The sequence below is a fragment of the Triturus cristatus genome, chromosome 10 (genome assembly GCF_964204655.1).
Source record: "Triturus cristatus chromosome 10, aTriCri1.1, whole genome shotgun sequence".
NCBI classification, from domain to species: Eukaryota; Metazoa; Chordata; class Amphibia; order Caudata; family Salamandridae; genus Triturus; species Triturus cristatus.
Window position 1 is genome coordinate 195504668 of NC_140593.1, and position 22839 is coordinate 195527506.

General features: G+C 39.9%; 1 protein-coding gene across 1 annotated transcript in view; it reads left to right on the forward strand.

The window, feature by feature from the left end:
• Nucleotides 1–18613, forward strand: part of LOC146789198 (anterior gradient protein 3-like) — a 125600-nt gene extending 106987 nt beyond the window's left edge. The window contains exons 6-8 of the mRNA XM_085630796.1: nt 8262–8325; nt 15845–15928; nt 17986–18613. Coding sequence (XP_085486922.1) covers nt 8262–8325; nt 15845–15928; nt 17986–18035 — 198 coding nt within the window. The 3' untranslated portion in view covers nt 18036–18613. The remainder of the gene's footprint in view (nt 1–8261; nt 8326–15844; nt 15929–17985) is intronic.
• The last annotated feature ends 4226 nt before the right edge of the window (nt 18614–22839 follow it).

Here is a 22839-nt window from a genome sequence, read left to right on the forward strand (position 1 = left end):
AGGAGATTCCGGATATGATGGATACATTTGGGAAGGCTGCAGTGGTCCTTATGGACTTTGACACTGGCAGCCACCCAGTCCTGAAACATCTAATGGCAGAAATAGGCATTGGTGGTGGCGCTTTTAATCTCCATTGCTCTTTTCAGGATGACTGGGAACAATCAGTGGCCCTAGAAGATTTTACCTCAAAACCATTCTCTCTGCCGTGTGGCTTCCTTCAGGGGCCAAAAACATAGAGGAGGTGTCTAATCAATTTAAGAATTGTATGAGAGTCATAATGAATTGCCTTAAGCTAAATCCTGGGAAGACAGAGGTGATCATCTTTGGAAATGTTAACTCTTTTTAGCATAACGCTTGGTGGCCACTGTCTTTGGACCCTCTGAATCCTCTGGTATCAAAGATGAGAAATTTAGGAATCTTGTTTGATTCCAAACTCGTCTTTATTAACCCGCTTGTGTAACTTGTTATTTCCTGCTAAAAACATTAAAGAAGATTCTGCCCTTCATACCTTATGATCGATGGAAAAGTCTTGAATATTGCAATGCCCCTTAACTGGGTTTACAGCAAGGGATATTAAAGATATTAAAATTGCAGAGATTACAGAATGCAGCAGTTTGTCTGCTTAAAAATATCAGGAAGTTCGACTCCATCTCGAAAGTCTTGGAGGCGTTGCACTGGATCCCGGTAAAGAAGAGGGTAGCTTTTAAAGTGCTTTGTACTGCTCATAAAGCTCTTAACCTGTCTGGCCCTGAACTCCTCAAAAGAAGATATTTGTGGTGTGTACCAAATAGGCATTTATGATCTGCAGCTGCTGAAAAAAAGTGTTGCTGCCTAGAATTGATTGAGCCTCTTGGGACGGTAGAGGTTTTGTTTATCTCACTTCCAAGCTCTGGGATCATGTTCCAGATCACTTGCGTGGCCAATCTAACCTGAACATTTTTAGAAAGCTGCTGAAAACTTTGCTTTTTGCTCTTCCACTTTAGTTTATCACTGTTGTTGTAGATGACCTGACAGTAGACTATTAACCCCAAGGCATACACTGCGCTTTACAAAATAAAAATCAAAGCAAATCGACTGAAATAATTAGTATTGATTGCAATTTTAAAACATTTAAGATTCTAAGATTTCTTAAATTGTAAAATAAATGTGCTCTCAGTAATCAGAAATTTAATAGCCAAGATAAATGCACTCTCCGATACATGAGATAACTTAAACTGGACATATATTTGTACATGTGGAAATTGGATTGTAGGTTGACTGGGGTATGAGCCCTCACAAGCCTCAACCACAATCCTATTCAGGGTAAGAAGCAGGCAAACCTTAAATTAGCCTGTGTTCACCCTGCAGTAGCTTAGCACAGAGCAGTCAGGCTTAACTTAGAGGCAATGTGGAAAGTATTTGTGCAACACATCAAATAGTAAAACAATGAAAACACAACATGATTCCACACCAGCTTAGAAAAATAGAACTTAATTTAATTAACAGAACAAGAACAAAATGTCAAAAATCCAATACGTAGAACTTGAATATGAATTGTGAAAGAATAATCTATAAAATAGCGCTTAAAAGCAATAAGCCTTACTTGGGATATCTGGCCGTGATGGACCGGGACAAGTTCAGGCCGACCACAATGGAGCGCCAGCCAGATGCAGGGACCCAGTGAGGCCCATTGAACAAAAGTACCTTGATCCTGGCTGCGTCGATGTCGAAGATGAGGGCTACAGCTGAAGCGATGCGTCGGTGTCCATCCATGCAGGGGGGGTAATGCGCCGGTCCTGACAAGCGCAGCAGCGACGAAGCGTCAGCTTCAATGAGTGAAGAGCTGAGATGCCAAAATTCTGCATCATCATCTTGGATTCAGTCAATGGAGCTGTGGTGACCTGGTGCAGTGGTTGTTCCCATGCCGATGCATCAGGCAGATTCATTCAACAGATGTGATGCACTGGTTCTGGTCATGCAACAGTGGCCATGCGCTGGTTTTGATCCACACAACAGGGATGATTCACCGGTTCGACAGATGATGCGTGGGTTTTGCTGAAGCAAGCACCTTAGACCTCGCTTCCAAGGTTCCAGAACTGGAGTTGCACCACGTGGCAAGGCAGACTCACAGATGTCCAGGTGAAGAAGCAGGTACGATAGAAGTTTATTATGTCCCTGAGACTTCAGATCAGGAGGCCAGCCAGCTAGCCTTTGGAGTCACTCTGGCTTAAAGTGATGCAGATTCAGACCTTCCCACCCAGGCAGCGGAACAGCAGGCAGCAAGGCAGTACAGCAAGGCAGGAGTCCAGTAAAGCAGCAGTCCAGCAGAGTGGCAGTCCTTCAGCAGCACAGTAGTATTTCTTCCTGGCTAAGTTCTCACAGATCCAGAAGTGTACTGAAGTGGTGGTTTCATAGGTTCAGTACTTATTTTCTTTGAAGTGGGGGAGACGTCAAAGACAGGTCTTTGAAGTGCACAGAGGTCCTCCCTTCCTGCCCTGACTCCGGACTCAATACAGGGTGGTATGCTGACCTTTGTGTGGGGACAGGACACAGCCTTTGCAGGTGAAAGTGAGGCTGAGTCCAGCTCCTATCTCCCATTCTGCCAGGTTGGCCCATCAATGCACATCTAAGCCCCCATTGTGTGTGGCTGCCTAGGGGGATACACAAAGCCCACCTTTCACCCTTCCCAGGTGTGTATCAGAGACAGACAGGAGGCACCAAATGGCTGAAGTAAGAATATGGCAACTTTCTAAAAGAGGCATTTTCAGATCTGCAAATTAAGATCCGACTTCACCATAGGTTGTGATTTTAAATTGTGATTCCAGAGACACCAATCTTGAAAGTCTATCTCTTCACTATTGGGAATTACACATATAACATGTAATAAGGTAATCCCAATGTTAGCCTATGGGAGAGATATGTCTTGCAGTAGTGAAAACACATTTGTTAGTTTTTCACTCCCAGAATATATAAAACATAAAAGAACACTTCCTGCCTTATAAATACATTGCATCCTGCCCTGTGGGTTGTCCTGGGACAACTTTACGGGTGACTTATATGTACAAAAAGGGAAGTTTTGGGCCTGGCAAAAGGTATAGCTTGCCAGGTGGAAATGGCAGTGTAAATTGCATACACAGGCCTGCAAGTTCAGACCTGAGTCACGGTTTGAGAGCTACTGAAGTGGGTGGCACAATACATGCTTCAGGCCCACTAGTAGCATATTATTTACAGGCCCTGGGCACATGCAGTGCACTTTAGTATGGACTTAAAAGTAAATTAAATATGCCTATTGGGAATGAGCCACCATTACCATTTTTAGGGGAGAAACTACAAACACTTTAGCACTGGTTAGCAGTGTTAAAGTGCACTGAGTCCTAAATCCAGCAAAAAATAGGTCCGAAAAGTAGAGGAGGTAGGCATAAGGTAGGGGTGAGGACCCCTTAAGGCTGGCAGGTCTAACAGTACACTGATGCAGCTGCTTCGCCCCCACCAATACTCTGGGAAAGCCACAGCACACATTATTTGAACTGAAATTATTCTCTGAACTTAACTTTGTAAGGAATATTCACACTTTTGTGTGGATTTTGTAAAGATTTGAATATTGAAACAGACTAGTTCAGAATGCACCACACACTCTACATAGCACGGATAAATGGTTAATAAAACGTATGCAATAAATGAGAAGTTGTTTTGCTTGCTAGAGATTGCACATATTTATCACATTGTAGGAAATAAAAGGACTACACTCTTATCTCTGTGGCTGGGACACTGAAGAGCAAACTTTTGAGTCCAAGTCTTTGCAGCTTCCATTACTATAAAGCAAGCAACGATTAAACTTTGATCATAAGACGCACCATATTCTTTAACCTAAGCTCATACCTCCTCTTAAATGTACTGTGGGACTCTTGGCACTGTTACTAGCAGCAGAAATGTATTGCAGCGATAGGGCCTAATTTTGACTCACCCGTGATGAAGGCATGTATGCACACTCCAGGTGTTATGTCCGAGGCCTTCAAGGGAGAGCATATTCATTTTTTACTCTGCCTCATGAGAAGAGAAGTAAGAGTTCTAATTTAGAACACAAAGGTACCAATCCATTGTAGTTTTCTTCAAGTAACACTTCATTCTGATATACTGCATGACTGAAACTGATGTCTATGGTTTCAGAGGTACAATACCCAGACAATTAAGGATACTTGCAGGCCTATTCACAAACTGCATTTGATAGTACTTTTAGTAGGTTTAGGTATCTTACAATAGTAGTAATCACATACTCAAAAATGCTCCACACAAGCCTGCATGCTGAGGTCTCTGTCTCCAACTATTCTGTCTTTTCTGTGCTAAGATCTTCACCCAGACACCGAATGTGGGAGGGACTGGCAACTGGCTATATAAAAGAGAAGTACTACTAAATGGAAGGAGCTTGGGAGTGCCGATGAGGAATTAAGGAGGGTTTAACAAGGGGTTTAGGGATGTACATAAACCCAGCCCTAAAAGAGTAAGCCTGCTGCTAATCACTAACTGTTCTTCTATAGTTACTATTGCCAAAAAGGACACAAAAGTCGTAAATGCACTCCAGATCAGACTTGGAGTATATCCAACACAACCCATGGCCAACCACAGGTACAGCATCACTCTCCCATAGAAAATAATGGAGACAGGGACTTAATATTTAACCCAATAGGAAATAATATCAAAATAGATTGATTGGTTTTGTAATTTTGAAGGTATATGTACATTTAATTTAATGTTAATATATGTATATATTAACACAATGAATATTAATTTATTATATACAATTAGCTTTTTCATATAAACATACATGTAATTTTAAGTACTTAATATTTAAATGAATTTAAAATAATTCTATACATAACTAGTACTATGTGGCACATTATAAATAACTATAAACATTTTACTTTAGGCGGAAAAAGTATATATTTATAAAATAATTTTAATGTAATTAAATATATTTAAATTCATTACAAATATGTTATACAAAATTGAAGTGCTACTTTTTTAAGTTTAAAATGTTTACTTTTGTCTATACTTTGCTATAGGCAGATCCCTACCCTACTTGTGAAAAGCTACTAGCATTAACTTTGCAATTCATAAATGAGGCTCTTCCCCCTGAAGTCAGGCATTGGAGAAATGTAAGTCTACACTTTGAAGTAATCTACACTCTGAAATGGTGAATAGCCAAAAGTAGTAGTGTTACTGCAAAGAGTAAAAGTAAATTTGCACATATAGTTTCACTTGTGTAAATTTACCTTTGTGACTAGGCCCCACAGACTTCAAATTATACCAAGTTGTGACAGACCCTCAAAAAATGATGTATGCAGGTTCACTATTTGTCAAAGTCTGTTCCCAGGAAGAGAACAACACTTCTGTTTTGAGTTGGATTGGTCATTTCTCAATGAATCAACATTTTTTCTTTCTAACCTGATAGCACTTACTAGTACTTAGAAAGAGTATCCATTGCCTGTTTTATTCTTTACTTTATGACATTGTTTAAAGACATCTGACTGTAGCATACCACCCACATCTGCTTTTCCTCCCCTTACGTCGTTCTAGATATATGTAATCTTAAGTTGATACTACCCTTAGGCATTCAACCCTGATATGTGGCACACATCACTAGTTAGTCAAATCTTTTAGTGCTTGTCCTGCACCATCTCACTGAAATGTAATGTCACACATTCCTAGGTACACCCTGCTTAAGAATTCACTGATCAAGATACTAGGCAAGTCAGTACAGCTGGTTACAACTAGTGCAATCTCTGCTGTCAGGTGCCCTGAGGCAAATAGAGAGCCCATGTGTAAGAAATTGGGTTACTGGTTGAGGGGGTGAATCCCTACTCAAGCAGCAGCCACAATCCTTGTCAAGGTGAAATCACAAGCAAACCCCCGACTCAACCCTCTGGTAGCTTGGCACAGAGCAGAACAGAGGCTTAACTTAGAGGCAATGTGTAAAGTATTTACACAGCACTTCAAACAGTAACAAAGTGAAAACACAGTAAGTTTTAATAAATCAAATGACTAAAGCAATAAAACTCCAGTCATTAGAACCAGAGATATGCAAGGTCAAAGATTTCTGTGCCAACTCGGGTTATCTGGTCACACTGGACTGGGACAAAGTCATAAGTTCAGGCCGACCGCAATGGAGAGCGGGTCAGCTAGAGGGACCTTTAAGGCCCACTTAACAATAGTACCTTAAATCCTGGTTGCAGGGCATTGTAAGGTTCCTCACCAAGGATGTGTCGCTGAGCCAAGGCGATGCAAGGTCGATTCAGAGATGCCTTGCACAGCATCGGTTCCTGGGAGCTGCAAGGCTGCATTGTGAGGTCAGATATTATCGTTAAGGAACTCAAAACACACAGAGATGGCCCCTGTAGAAATAAATGAAGAGATGGGAACACAGGGGAATGCAAAGTAACAACAAAACAGTAATCCTCCCACATATATTTTTCAGGACGGAATATCTGACCATACCTGAAGCTTACTACAAAGTCATCATGGAGCCCAAATATACATAAATGGATAAAGATAGTAGAGAGAAAAACTACATCAAATTCAACCAGTATAAGCTTGTACATATAACATCACAAATATATTTTTTAACTAAATTAATATTTCTCATGAAGCATTGCCGTTCTGCTGAGGCTGTAGGCTCCGAGGGCGATGCAAAGTCATTGTTCCTGGAAATTACACGCAGCAGAGGCGATATTTTGGTTCTGCTCGGGGTTGTACCGCTCAGCAGAAGAGATATTTTGGTTCTGCTGGGTCCAAAGATGGACTGACATGGTACCTTCAAGCTCCCTTCCAAGGGTCCAGGACTGTGGTGGCACAATTGAGAAAATCAAAAATGCGGGAACCTGTGGCAAAATGGTATTTGTTCCTAGAGGCCTCCGGGATCCAAGAGCATTTGGTCATGGGTGCCTGCTTTTTCAAGGCACACCTAGTAGTCACTTAGCTAAGGCTAAATTAAGTTTTCTACTTTGACACAAGCTGTTGTTCTTCTTATGCTAAACCAATTGTGTGCTGCATTGGCAAGCCTAAAGGCATGCCTGCATGCTTCTCATGAGGGTGGACTAAAGCTACACCACAGCCTAGGTAGGACATTTAGATTGTATGCTACAAACTACTGGGGCTTTACATGAAGGTACATTTGCCAAGTAGGGCTAAACAACATCCCACTATCATTAGGGGACAAAACATATGCATTTATAGCTGGATAGCTGTCTCCCAATGCTCCAGCTAAGAATATGGCAGAACATCTAGACCCACAAAATTTAACAAAAACTGAGAAAGCCATTAGTAAAAGTGAAGGCCATGAAGCCGTTAGCTATGTTGCATTTGCCACTAGTCACTACAAGGACATGCAGACGGCTACAACTAGCATAAAGTGCATATGAATCTACAGTTTTTTTTATTTTGCTAGACAAAAAAATAAGTATCCCTCATTGATGATGAGGGGCAGATTTTAAGGTTTCAAGAAAGCATTCTCAGACTCCAGCCATACAAAGCAAAAGGTTCACAAAATTATGCTAACACCTAAGCAAATTGTAGGTCCATTCTTTCTGATTAAAAAAAAATAATCTTTTACAATCGAGGAATTTTGAGGCACAAGATAGCCCACTAGTCCACACTTAGACAAGCCACATTCCCAAGAGACATAGGAGTGTGCCCTTTGGTTTCCATGTTCTCAGGGTGGGAAAGCAGCTGCAAAATGTTGCAAATGCCTTCTGATTCCTGGGTTTGTGGATGTTTGTCACAGTGTTCATAGTCATCCTCAGAAAAGCCTGCCCTATAATTGCAACAGCAAAAAATCCATCATGCTGGCAGATTGTCTGAACTGCAAGTTGACATTTTACAAATCAGGATGTGTAAGTTCCACCAGCAGATTCATTTTGTGACCATGTAAATTTTACTTGTACACATAAAAAGATTGTGAATCGGGTGCATAGTTTTTCAAATATATTGTTACTTTTGATGAGCGTGAATATAAAACAGTTATAAGAACTGAGATATAAATACATCAAACACCAGAGTGAAAGTGCCCCACTGTGGTTTCAAAAAATGTATTTATTATAAAACAAGGTAAACCAATGTTTTCAACTGGAGGATGTCAAATGGGACACATTCACAGCATACCATAACTGCGTATGTTATCGATAATAAATCTTCGACAAATGTTATATGGAACAATTTATTTTATATTTTTGTAATTAACATATCAAATTTCAATAATGTTTACAATTTTTTTTTTCATTTTCCGTCAGCATGAAACAACAGACAAAAATTTGTCACCTGATGGGCAGTATGTTCCCCGAATAATGTTTGTAGGTAAGAAGAAATTGAAGATTTTAGTTTCCTTTGTCTCAAATAACAAACATAAAACTACAGTGATGAATGATAAAAGTGTATGAGAAGCATATTCAAACAGATTTACAGTCACAGTACAATGCTCATGAGCAACTTAAACGTATACAAGTCTGCTTTGCTGAGCCCTTCGAGCAAGGTTTAGTTTGAGCCCCTTGACACATCAAGCTGAGGACTGACCTCTCCATATATGAATCCCACAACACCCATCCCTAGTAAATCAGCCTTTTCTGCCTGGTCAGCCAATATTTTGTGCCTTCTGCTGAACCCTATTTTTACTGTACTTGGAGCTATGTGCACTGCTACCCCTATTAAATAGGAGTACAGTGCCTGTAGTCCCTCTTTAAATGTGTCAATACTGGCTTACACCTGATTGGCTCAATTAACGTTACTGTAATGTCACAGTGTATGGTGCAGAAATGTACCCCTAGCATGGAATATTAAATGTCACCTGGAGACTGCAGCACCTACTGCCCAATCTACTACAGTGACAGTGATAACATGGCTTCAGGCTTTTTTGATGTAGCCTGAATGTTGCAACTTCATTTAAACCCTGCTACTCAGACCATCCAAATCTCCCAATGACCCATAGGAAAACCGGATTATAATCAATGATGTTCCGCTGAGGCACATCCTGTTGACCAAAAGGTAAGTTGCATATTATTTGAGAGTGGGACCTGTGTAACGTTTAGAAAGTTATCAATACCGGCCTGAGACTGTTGGAGGATAATTTGCATTATTTAATTGCAGCATCACAGTTTATAGTACTGTGGCATGGTAGAATGCAGTAGTCCTTGTTCTAGCTAGATCCTTTTCAGCAATGGCAGTTGCTCTTGGGTAAGAACTATGACCACCTAGAATGCTGTATATTCTGCATTAAGGATCTTCAATCTTCAATCTGAAGCAAACTAATTTTTACAAAATTCAACCAAAGGGTTCACATACAAATTGTGTTAATGCAATTGAAGAGGTAGTTATTCAAAGGAGTGAAATTTATAACTGCTTGGGACAACTCAATTAGCTTTACTTGTTGTAAATGCAACTAAACTCAATTGAGTCCTTTCTGAAGCAGTGTTTATAGGCACAATACAGTTAAACAGAACGTCAGGGAGAAATGTATATTATTTCCCTTGGCCAATTTGGACTGGCAATAAAGTTTGAAGTTAAAACAAAGTTTTTTCTGGCATCCAATGAAATGTATCCAACAAATGTTGGTCAGTCTTGATTTCTGGTTGACCAATTGGTGTGGAAGCATGTGTTATAGTTTGAGGTAATGGAATGACTCCCATGCCTAAAAGGTCAGTAAATTGTGTCACAATGTGTCTGGTGGTGGGGGACGGGGTTAAATGTGGCCCTCAATAACATTAGTTAACATCTCCAATTGAAACCTTTCAAAGGGTGCATAAACGGGCCCCACTGTGAATCGATAACGTTTTGATGGATGCCAATCTGCACTTGTAGCAATCTGTTTTCTAATTAATCTTTCATACTTGTAAAACATAATGTGGCCTTTTCAGGAAGAACACCATAAAATTAAGGGAATATTTTTACAAACATTCCCAGTAGTGGGCACAGATGTTCATGCGTTCTATTGGAAATGTCACGTGAAATGTTCTCAAGGGCTATTATTGCCCCTGTGTGGAGTTGTAAATAACAGAGACCTCCGCACAGGGAGGATTTGAGCCTCCTCTGAAAATGCATATTTTTTTATCATGAGGATAAACATTTTTCCTCACCCCTACTAAAACCTGGGGTGATCCATTTCCATTCCATGACCCTTCCCATCCATCCATCCATCCATCCATCGTGGAGGGGAATAACTTAATTCCTTGGCTGGGAATAGGTCAGATTGAAGTTTGGGAGTGCCCAGAAATGTGAATGTGTTTGCATTTCCAATCTTCCAAAGCACACGGTGCTTAAGAACTTCACACCCCTTAAATCAGATTTACCAACTGCAGATGTTTCCACCATCATTGCAAAAAACGCATTTACACCTGTCAGGAATGTACATTCCTGGCAGCTGTGAAGGTGGTATTGTCAACCATAAACAAGAATGAGTATTGGAAAAAGGGAATTATCTAAATCACTAAAGAAGTATGTTCTCATCACTGCTGTCAACATCCCATACACTCTCACTCTCTCCATAGACAAGGCATTCGCCAACCACTTTATGTTTCTTCCTAACCACATTGTGCATAACTCAGCTAAGTCTAATAATATTGTTAAACACACATTACTCAGACATATATGGAATAGGGAATAGCATGCCGAAAAACGAAGTACTACGTTCAAAAGGGATTCTGATTCATGTTACGTTGGCACAGCTTTGGTGTAATAATGCTAGCAGGCTGGATTACTATGCAGGGAAGCCCTTTACCTAATTAGTGACCAAACCTAAGAAATATAGAAGCTGACCCTAAACAAATTCCAGACGGAGGACATCCAGCACCAACATCATAACACAATTCAAGTTTTTTTAAGTCTGAGGGATTTCATGAGTATTTGAACGAAGCCAAAGAAATATCTAATAAATACAGATTATTGTGTTTGATTGCTGTTTGCACCTGGACAGGAGCCCGGGAAGGGTTGCCATGTAAGACGAAATGTACATTTCATTCCTGATTCATAATAACTCTACAAGGTAGTTTGACTAAATGCAGCTGACGTGCACAGCTAAGGAAACAATGCCTGTTACGAGTGTTTACATAAAAACAGATTCCAAAACTATGATTTTATTGTGGTATGCAGTGGATGGAACTGATTTTGCTTGTAGTCCGTTGTGGCAGGATCATTTTACTAGTGTTGAAGATAAGTGTCTGCAAGTGTGATGAAAATATTTTTTATTTTGGTGTTTTCAAAAGTCATATAGGGGCACATCATTTTTGCTGACAAAGATGGTGGGTGCTACTTGTGAATAGTCACACTATTTGCACGTCTATTCTATTTTAATTCATGATAAACACTTTGGACTTGATATACTGAACCTTCATGTATATTTAATCCCTGCAATACACAAAATCAGTGTTTGTGAAGTCAGAATTGTATATGTAATGTACTAAACCAATTTTGTGACTCAGAAACACCTTCCTGACTCGCAAAATGGGCAATGCAATGAATTCTGAAATACAATTAGTAGGAGGCATGAAAGGGAGATGCTCTCCTACAGGAGAGGTCGGTGCAGGTAAGATCAGTAGGTCGAGTAACCCGCACCCTGCCTCACCGCTCTTACCTGCACGGGCCGCTCCTGCCCTCCTACCTGCAATTCACAACGGTATGTATCTATGATTTGCACCCACAACTGCAGTTGCACATCATTGATCAGTTATCAACACCTCAAAGGAGGTGGTAACGTATTCACAAAGAGGAAGATGTACCCTTGGGGCACCTTTACCTTTGTAAGTTTTACCTATCAGTCAGTGGAGTTGTATGCAAAAGACCTCTTCTGACTTACCAAACAATTGCAGAGGGTTTACATCCTTTATTTGCTTTCAATTAATAAGCTTTATTGTCACTTTTGTTTAATTGCTGCTTAGTTTTTAGTTTGCATTAGCTTGACTTCCTCCTCTTGTGTTTGTCCTTCACCTTGAGCATGGCTTCTTTGCCATCCTTTTGAGTGCTCACTTGTATGGGATTTTCTTTTTCTGTTAAGCACTTAATTGAGAATGCATGAGTCTCCCCAGCCTTCTGTGTTTTTCCCTTGTGTGCTGCTAGATTTCTCCCTTAAAAATCTTCACCTCAGCCAAACTCGCCTGCGATCTCTCGTGCTTTCTCTTACAAGTGCTTCTCTCCCTGCCCTGTATTGCTCTCTCCCTTTTGTACTGCTTTCACCTTCTTCCCCTATCCAGCTTTATTATTATTTTATTGCTCCCCCTACCATCTCCTCTGTAGTCCCACCACAACAGTAGTCCTTTTTTTATATCCTATAAAAAATGCTTTCACACTACTCCAATTTCATTTATTTATTTATAAATCTGTAGGACTTTTTTTTGAAGGGTTATCCCCAAACGTTTTGCTTCTTCCTCCTATTTTTTTCTGACCTGTTGTTGTTGGCTATAGGACTCTAGGCACTTTACCACTGCTGATCAGTGCTAAGGTGCATATGCTCTATGTGTAAATTGTGTTTATGGATTGGTGTTTCCATGATTGGCTATTTGATTTACTGATAAGTCCCTGCTACAGTGCACTGTGTGTGCCCAGGGCATTTAAATCAAATGCTACTATAGGGTCTGCAGCATGATTGTGCCACCACATGAATAGCCTGAAAAGGTATCACCGACCTGCCACTGCAGTGTTTGTGCACAGTTTTGAACTGCCCTGTCAACCTGGCAAGTGTACCCACTTGCAAGGCCCTAACCTTCCCTTTTCTTACATGTAGGACACCTTAATGGTAGGCTCAAGATATCCCCATGGGCAGTGTGCAATGATTATGAAAGGTAGAACATGTACTGGTGTGTCTGACATGTCCTGATCGTGCATTACTGCCAATTTCGTTTTTCACTGTTGAAAGGCTATCTGTCCCGTAGGATAGAATGGGAAATACTCTGTAACATCTTGCAAGTATAACTTCCCATTGGGACAAATCAAGTTTAGGCTCTCTGAACTCACAATTTAATAAAACATCTTTTAGTAAAGATGGTTTTTAAATTGTGTGTTTGAAAATGCCACTTTTAGAAAGTAATAACAAAAGGGGATAGGCCCAAATTGGACTGGGGTCAGGTAGGGCCGTTTTTAAACTACTAACACAACTGTACTGAAGAATATTTCCCCGTGTGTGATATAGAGAGTGGTTCACGTTTGACAGATTAGTTTCAGTTGTTGGGTGGATGATGTGAATGAGTGAATGTGGTTTGTAAATTAATGTTTGTATTAATGTAATTTGTGTTGACAAGAATTTGTTTGAAGTCTAATGAGTTAAGTTTTGATGTTTGTCATTTGAAATTGAAGTATTTTCTTATATGGTACATTCAATTTTGGATTAATAATTTTCTTAAAAAGCAATCAAATAGAAGTGCATAAATAAATAGTCCATTCACATAGATAAAGTGGTTGTCTGTTTGTAGCTCGTCAAAGTGAAGAGTCTAAAGCACAACGGGGTTAGGTTCCTTTTTGTGTTAGTACTTTTAGAAAGTAGGCATTTTCTTGTTTAGCCATTATGTGTGCCTCTGCCTGTTTGTGTATTGACTGTCTGGTTTGGGAGTGACAGGGGCTGGGGATGTGCATTTACTGTAGACAGCCACGGGGGAGTTGATGTGTGTCTTGCCCTCCCTACATGACTCAGAGCTGAGCTGAATGGGGCTTGGCTGCAATTAGAGTAGTGGGAGGAGGTTTCCTTGCACCTGAATAAGTACTGTCTCTCTTTCACAATGCTGTCTCCACCACCTGTGGTCATACGGCACCACTGAGGACAGAAATGGTTTGGACTGGGCTCAGAGACTCTTGCACAAAGAGAACAAAGACACTTTGGGGTATATGTGTTACAGCTACAACCCCAGAAATTTAGATCACTTCTGGACTCAAGAGGAACCTTTGCCAACGAGAAGAGCTGAAGAGCTGTGAGGAGTAGTACTGCCCCTTTGCTGTGTGCTGTGTAGGGTTGGCCTGCAGTTGCTATTTTTTGCCAAGGAAAGGCCAAAGTCTGGAACTTTGGTTTGAACCTGCTTGAAGAAGATCTCCAAGGGCCTGTGAGTGCTGGCCTCCTGTTCTGAAGTCTCATGGACACAAAGACTTCACCCCTAGCTCCCCTGAACTCTGTTGCTGAGAGTTCTGACTTGCCAGGAGGTGCCTGTTCCGGACCTCTAAAGGTTATGCTTGCTGCTCGGAGCTGGAAGAAACCTGAAGAACTAAGAGAATCGACTCATCGCTCTTCTTGCGTCTGTTGTTTTGATGCAGCACAGTTGTGCAAGAAGAATCTCCAAGCATCGTCACGCCACAGCCGAAACTGACGCAGCACCTGGCGCCGCTGCAAAAACTGTTGCATCAAGGGATCGAAGCTGAAGAAACCAACACAGCACCACTCACCGCCGCCGCATCCCGGATTTCCATGTATCGTACCTGTGCCGATGCATCGCCCATGGACCAGAAGCGTCTTAAAGTAGATACATCACTTCAACCTACAGACCGGATTCGACGCCCCACTTTTCCTACGTGCAGCAGAACTGTTGTATCACCTCCCAATGACCTCAGGAACTGATGCGTCTTTGTTTCTCAATACTTCCCATCTCTGCGGCTGTTTGGCCTTGTGAATTTTGACGCATCTCCAGGTACTTTGTGAGAAATCACACATCCATAGTTTTCTATAGAATAAGTTGTTTGAAACATTTCTAAAGTCATAGTCTTATTACATGTATGTTGGATTTTTATCTTTGAGTTTAGATAAAGATTCTTTGTTTTTCCAAACTGGTGTGGTGTCCATTTGTGGTGTAATCACTATATAAAGTGTGTTTTGAATACAAATACTTTACACATTGCCTTTAGGGTAAGTTTTTCTGCTTGTGCCATGTTACCCAGGGGGTGAGCATAGGTTACCTAAAGTGTGTATCCCCGTACCCTGACTAGAAGCAAAGGTCCCTATTTGGACAAAGGTGCCTACCTCTGCCAACTAGAGACCCCCATTTCTAACACAATCCATCTTTGATTAGAAAATAAAAAATGGTGCATACATCATAACATATGGGCATGCCTAAAAGATGACACAGCTGCATCATCGTAACTCTTTTTTTCATTTAATTGATGCTGCAAAGCATCACCAAAAATGCTGATGGTGTACAGCTTCTCACAAAGGTATTGACAAAGCAAATAGGTCCTAAAGGTGAGACCTTTGCTTTGCTTCTTGAATCACTGCTGGCAACCTCAGTCCCGGGAAGCACACTGTGCTCTCCCTAATACAATACCTTTCAGGCCACCATCCCTGTGTATGAAGTTAGTCAGAGGAGGTCATAAATCATGGCCTGTCTTATTAATATTCATTACAAAGATTGGTCTGCAATCCCCTGTTGCTAGAGATGGTGTGGTGTGACATCTTAGTAAATAGGTTGCATCGCAAAATTGAAGTATGGTTATAAAAAGGTGGTGGGCAATTTCAGCCACTTTCTGTGACCAGTGTGTTAGTACTTCTGACCCTTTATTGTCAACAAATTAAAAGCTGTAAACTCTAGCCATCCTACTCTCTCCACGCTCTCAACCAAGTATTTTAAATTGCTGGAAAAAGCAGCTACAATAGGTTTTCCGTGAAACAACGCAGTTCAAGAAAACGTTAGAAAAATTAGAGGTTTATTTAGCAAAAAATATTTTTACTGGGCTACTCTTACCTATAGGTTTATGTAGCAAAATATATTTTAGTTGGAAAAATTGTGAGTCAATTTTAAATTGCACAGACCCTTAGTGTGAGTGTTTAATGTAAGAAATAATATTAAATGAGCTTATGATCATGGTGATTGCCTCAGCAGGGTTTTCTTCATTTTATTATCCTGTTTTTCTTTCACAGACCCCACATTAACTGTTAGAGCTGACATCGGTGGAAGATACTCAAATCGACTGTATACTTATGAGCCGCAAGACATGCCATTACGTAAGAGTTGACACATTGGTTCTTATGTTTATTTTTCACTGGGCTCTTCTCTGTAGTTAATTTCATACTTCCTCTTGCCCTTTTGTACAGATTACATTCACATGCTAACTTTGTAAAGATGTGACTGATACTTTTAGATTTCATCTTGTGTCTTTGGTTTTTATCTTTTTCAGTGATAAATAATCATATTCGTATATTCTGGGTATAAGACTTGACAGGAATCTATTAGCAACCGCATAAACAAATATCAAAGTTGTCAAATACTGTTCTAGATAAAAACATAACTTTAGTAAAAAAAATGCAATTAGAAAAGTGAAATGTTTATTGTTATTTCTGCTGCTGAGCAGACATTATATAGTGCTATTAATGGGCACACTTTTGTTTTGTTCTGCAGCAGCTGAGCAGTGTTTGAAAGAACAAGAAAGGGAGTTACCATATCTAAGTCCTCTCAATGTCCATTCACTGTTACAAAGCAATATGAGAGTCGTAGTACTTCCATAGTGGAATGTCAATCATATTGCTGAAAAACTATGACATAAAATGAAGACCAAAGCAGCCCTACGAAATTCCGAAATGTCAGAGGATACTAGGGCTCATATTGGTTTTGATTTTGTATGTCAGTAAGCAACAAAAACATGTGGACATAGAAAAGGGACTAGGAACTGAAAAGAGATTTGAAAAGCAATAAGAGAGAAGGTACGGAGACCAAAAAGAACAGGAAAAGGGACAGGAAAAACAGCAGGAAAAAGGGCAGAGAAAAAGGGGGAGGAGGTAGGGTGCGAAACTTGAGTAATAATGGAAACCCCTAGTAAAAAAAAAACAACTTAAAAAATCACCATATCCCCCCCAAAAAACGTAATATTATGCCAGCCTTATCACTCAAAATCGGTGCCAATTAATTAAAAAGAATACAATATTTCATATCTTGTCCTGGAATTTTAGCTAAGCACGTGATATATTGACAAAAAACCACAATCAGTCCATGTTGAACAACATAAAAAGAGAAAGTTGTGATTTTAGCATTGGCAACCCTTGAATAGATTGTACATAAATGCTAGCTAGAAGATATCCTTGGGGAAAAAAAACACAAGATAGTTCAAACTGCTACGAAATAAAAGCATAATTTACTTTTACTCATTAGTCCTCAATGTGGATATTTACAAAGCATTCAACTATGAAACATTCAAACTCCAATGTAAATATCTGTACTACAACAGGCACATGCATCAAGCTAGGCTTTAGCGAGTCCTTAATTGCGAATATTAAGGATTCGCAATTAAGGACTCGCAAAATCCTATGCATGTAGGAATCGCTATAATAATAGCGATTCCTACACATTCCTTATTTGCGACTTGCAAATAGTGAGTCGCAAATAAGGAATAGCTTCCCATTCATTCCTATGGGCCAACAGGCCCATAGGAATGAATGGGAAATTGCAAGCACAATTTGCGAGTACCAATTGGTACTCGCAAATTGCTTATGCAATTTCAAGGGTACAAGGGTGTCAAAAGGACACCCTGTTGCACCCCTGAAATTGATCTGTGCACAAATGTTGCGGACATACATGTCCCAAGGGCATGTGTGTGTGTGTGTGTGTGTGTAACCTACAACTCTGAAAAATGTACTTTAGCGCATTTTTCAAAGTTTTTGCAAATTACCATGAAGTTCAACTTCATGGTAATTTGCGCACCCTAGTAGCGAAATCGCTACTTCAAAGTGGTTCTTGCATTGCATTTAAGGAATCGCAAAATGCGATTCCTTAAATGCAATCGCAATTTGAGAACTCGCAATTAATTGCGAATTCTCAAATTGCAAGGGCCTTGACCCTTGATGCATTGCAAAAGCTAATTTTGCGATCGCAAACGGCCGTTTTTTTGCGAATCGCACCGTTTGCGATTGCAAAAAGCTTTGATGTATGTGCCAGCAAGAATAATATGGTTCTCAGAATACACAGGTGTGAATAACTGAAGATATTCATAACCCATGGTTATTTTTTCCCAACCCTAGCACTAACTTTCATATTAAACATATGTTATTTTCTGTCTCTTTTCTTACAGTGGTGGAGAACATGCACAAAGCTGTCAGACTTGTTCAGACTGAGCTTTAGATACACCATGGCAGATCTACCTAACCTCTAAGAGGTTCAGAAGGACAAAGAAGAAATGTTGCCGAATAGGGAACAGATAAATACTGAGCATTGGTTTTCATGACCTGATTTATAAAGAGGAGGAATAGGTCTCTATTTTTCACCACAGAAAGACTCTATACCACTTTATTAGAATAGATCATATTTGCACTTAATCAAAAATATGAATATTAAACTACTAAAGGTAGTGATTATACAGAAAGTTATGCTTCTAATTTCCCTCTCGTAGCAGGACAAGGAAATAAATCTGGCATGAATGTACAGCGGAAAACAAATGAATATTGCACAGCTGAACAGAAGACCAACATCACTGAAAAAAATGAACCAATCTGATCAAATGGATTCTTCACATGTAGAATGTCATTCTTAATGCTTATGATGTCACAGCTACATGAGATTACATAGGAACCCAGCTGCACCCTACCTTCCTCTGCGTTCTGTCATGTACAACAGAATGACCATTCGACATTCAAAACTGTGTCTTATTTCATCCTTGTGGTTTGAACAAAGTCTAATAAAAGCAATTTGTTTTGAAATTATTTCTTATGCAAGAAATTATTAAATACAACTCATAACTAATATGTTAAACACTGAAAATGAGTCACTCAACACTGTAACAATGAAGATAAGCCTTTTTTGAATTGCACAATTGAGTGCACTAAAATGCACATTACAGTTTAACTTATCAACTAGGATCTTTTGCACCAAGGATTTATTTGGGCTACTACTCATCCACAACACCATCAAGCAACATAATTCTCTGCTTACAAATACGTCATTAATTCATGTTTATTTCAAATTCATATCAAAGTATGTAGTGATCAGATACACAACAAGAGTTCTCTTCACAAGTTTCCTTTATTGGATGCACTTCTTTGCGTGACAGTAACCTCCAGCCTAATGAATCATGAACAGCTTTTCCTGCAACATTGCTGAACTCTCCGTTCTAATTACATCATCAATGCCCTAGTACCATTCCACTTTGCAGTACATATCCACATATCTCCCCCCTTTCAAGAAGCAATAAAAGAAAATACAGTGGAAAAAAACAATGTAAGTTATATGCCAGCAAGAAAAATAGTAAACTAGCAATACGATACAATTAACAACAACAAAACACAAAAAATACAGACTGCAAGAGCATGATCATCAATACAGGAACTAAACAAATTTCAAATTGAGGTTTTAACCTTACACAAATTTCCCATCCTCCATTCCCTTCCGTCATCCAACCTAACCCCAGAATTCATTACCTTAATCACTTTTCGTGGCTGGGAAAATTTGCTTTCTCCTTTCTTTACATGCCCTGTCTTCCTTACTACCACCCAATCTCCAGACTTTAAATCCACAACCTTCACTCATTTCATGTTATCGTATTTAATTTTATTGCGTCTTTGAAAATCTGTCGCCCTCTCTGACACACACTCACAATCCACCCATACCTGGTCCTTCTTATGCAACCACATGGGGGATTCCTTTGTCGCGAGTTCTCTACTTTTAAGAGCCACAAAAAGGGAAACTCCTGTCACAGAATGTGGTGTTACTCTATCCGCCCACATCATTTAATTCAATTCCTCTTTCCATACTAGGCCATTAGCAAAGGACAACTGAATTTTATCCATGATAATACGATTGACCCTCTCCACCAGCCCATTGGCCTGCGGTCGGAACAATGCCACTCTATCATGTCTGATACCCAAACCTGCAAGAATCTCAGTCATAGCTGTGGACACTAGCTGCACACCATTATTGGTAACTAAAACCTTGGTTATCCCCTCCTCCAAAACATTTTTTATTAAGAATTCTATCACATTCTTATTTGTGATTTGCTCTATGGACTTGACAACAAATCATTTGCTATGGTAATCCACACGAACCATTAGGAAGTTTTCTCTTAACCCCAATTATCCCACAGGGCCCAAAAAATCCACTGCTTATTTCTCCCATGGTCTAGTAGGAAGTTTTACACACTCCAAGTATGGTTGTCTGACCACCCTAATTTTGTCCCTGGTGCTACAAGCATAGCAATCACTCACTGCTACTTCCACCTCCTTGTCCATACCCGGCTACCAAAAGGATTGTCTTAACCCTACTCTTCATCAGATTCCTCCCCAAATCTCCCTCATGTACAATCTTCACCAACCTACTTCTCAACACCCTAGGGGAACAATTCAACTGCATCTCATAATCTTTTCCACCTGAATACTTAATTCGGCCTTCACCACCAATTACTGTTTCAAATCTTCACTTAAAGCAACACTTTGCTGCTACCCATTGCTTATCAAGTCCTTCAATTCCTTGTATTCTTCATCACCAAGTATTGACCTCTTCTACTCTTCTTGACTCAAAGCAAGCTCTCCATCAATTGAAGCATATACTGGCTCAAGCCCTATGCGTAAAGGAAACTTCCTCTCCCTCTATTGCAGGCATGCATGACAGGCAATCAGCAATCACATTTCTCTTCCCCCGACGAATGTTACAGTAAAATTAAAATCTATCACAGTCATTACCCATCTAGAAATTTGAGGTCTTACACTGCCCTCAAGACCCCTGCCATACTTCAAAACAATGCAACAAAGGCTTATGATCAGTCTTAAGCAAAAAAGGTAAACCCCACAAATAGTATCTGAAAAAGTTCATTCCCCAGCAACAAGCCAACACCTCATTTTCAGTAGCAGAGTACAACTGTTCTGCCTCTTGCAAACGCCATGATGCAAATCCAATGATCCTCTCTTCGTCGTCCACTTTTTGAATCAAAACTCCTCCAAGGCCTACATTCCTGTCATAGGTTGTCACAAAGGTTTTTCTATTGACATCAAAATCCCCCAATGTGGGTGCATTAGCAAGTGACCATTTGATACAGTCAAATGCAGTTTTGCATGCTATTCCCCACTCAAACACCACACTTTTCTTTAACAGAGCTCTCATTGGTTCTACAACATCGGTAAAACTGGAGATAAATTTGGAACAATATTCTGCAAGTCCCAGAAAAGACATCAATTGTTCATTGTCACCAGGTTGCTGTGCATCTTCAATTACCTTCATGATACTTTTATTCAGTCTTATACCTCTTTCAGATATCTCATGCCCCAAATAGCTCACCTGCTTCCTCCTTAATTGACATTTTTCCTTATTTACAGTTAAACCATGGTTAGCAATTCTCCTCAACACCTCATTCAACAACTGATAGTGTTTTTCCCATGACTTTCCCACCACCATAATGTCATCCTGGAAACCCAATATGTTTTGCATTCCTTGGAAGATATTGTGCATAATCCTCTGAAAAACTGCAGAAGCTGATGCCGAACCAAATGGCATCTGGCAATACCTATACGCCCCCAGTGGAGTCACAAATTATGTAAGTGATCTAGACTCTGGATACAAATTTATTTGGTGATAGGCTGCCGACACATATAACACACTGAATACCTTCCCCCTTCCCATTACATTCAACTTATCTGCAGTCTTGGGCAATGGTTGACGATCAACCCAAATATTTTTGTTACGGTCATGCACGTCAATTCTGAGGCACATTTTATTGCTATCCTTAGGAGCAACTACAATAGGAGCAAGCTACTCAGAGGACTCTATTGGTTCAATGATCTTTTCCTTCAATAGTTTATCTAATTCTTGCAGAAAGTTGTTCCCTCATGAGAAAATGTATGGGTCCCACTCTGTACAGTTTGAATGGCATTTTTCTTTAAGATTATCCAATGGGTAAATGTTTTCAGCACACCCAACTTGTCTGTAAACAAATGTGGAAATGCCTTTACCAACTCCTTACCCCAGTCTGTCTCAACATCATGTTTTGGCAAACCATTCTCACTTATCGGTTCAATACTTATCACTGGTTCCACAGCATTAGGATCAAGTATAGTGCTCAAATCCCTCTGGTGGTGCCACCCCAAGAGATTTGATCCCTTATCTGTTATATATATTCTCCCATGTATACTGTTTTGTTAAAAAAAAGTCTATCCATTTCTATCCTGTAATATTTATTCTCTTTCCACCATATCCCTCTGCTTTCACATATGCTTGCAATGAATAACTAACCTGTCCTTTAAGATCATTCACATAGGTCTCTTCGGAAATTAAAGTAAACAGACTCCCTAAATCTGCCAACACTTTAACTTGTACGATACCTAAGATAATGTTGCAACCCCTGAACTTTCCCTCTTCACAACTAACATACTGTTACTCTCCAGTACAATAGAATCCTCAATTTCATTTACTGTCAATATACATTCATCCTAAATTTCATCTGAACTTTCCACCACTTTCACAGTAGTGTCTTGCACCCTCCCTTTTGACATACAAACATTGGCTAATTGTCCCTTCCTTCCACAAGCCCTGCATGTGGTAGTCCTTGCTCTGCACGCAAGACTGGTAGCAATATGTTCAGGACAACCACACCGATAGCATGCTATTCTCCTTGTTTCTTCCACTCTACTATTTCCAGATTCCATAATCTGGTGGGTTGTTTGAACTTGACTTCCTTCACTTCTATAGTAGACATTTCTTTTGACACAATCTTGACATTAAATTTGCTCGTCTATTTCTTTCATCCACACGGCAGTGTACTCTATGTTATGTTAACTACAATTTATATAGCGCATAATCACCTGCAGTTCTCAACGCTTGTTGAGAAAACCCAAAGTCCATCTGCTATCCCCGATGGCACCTAAGCAGAGGAGTAAGACTGTGTCCAGTGCCTCCCTAAACAGATGAGTCTTGAGGCGTTTCCTAAAAGGAAGCAGGGCGGGTT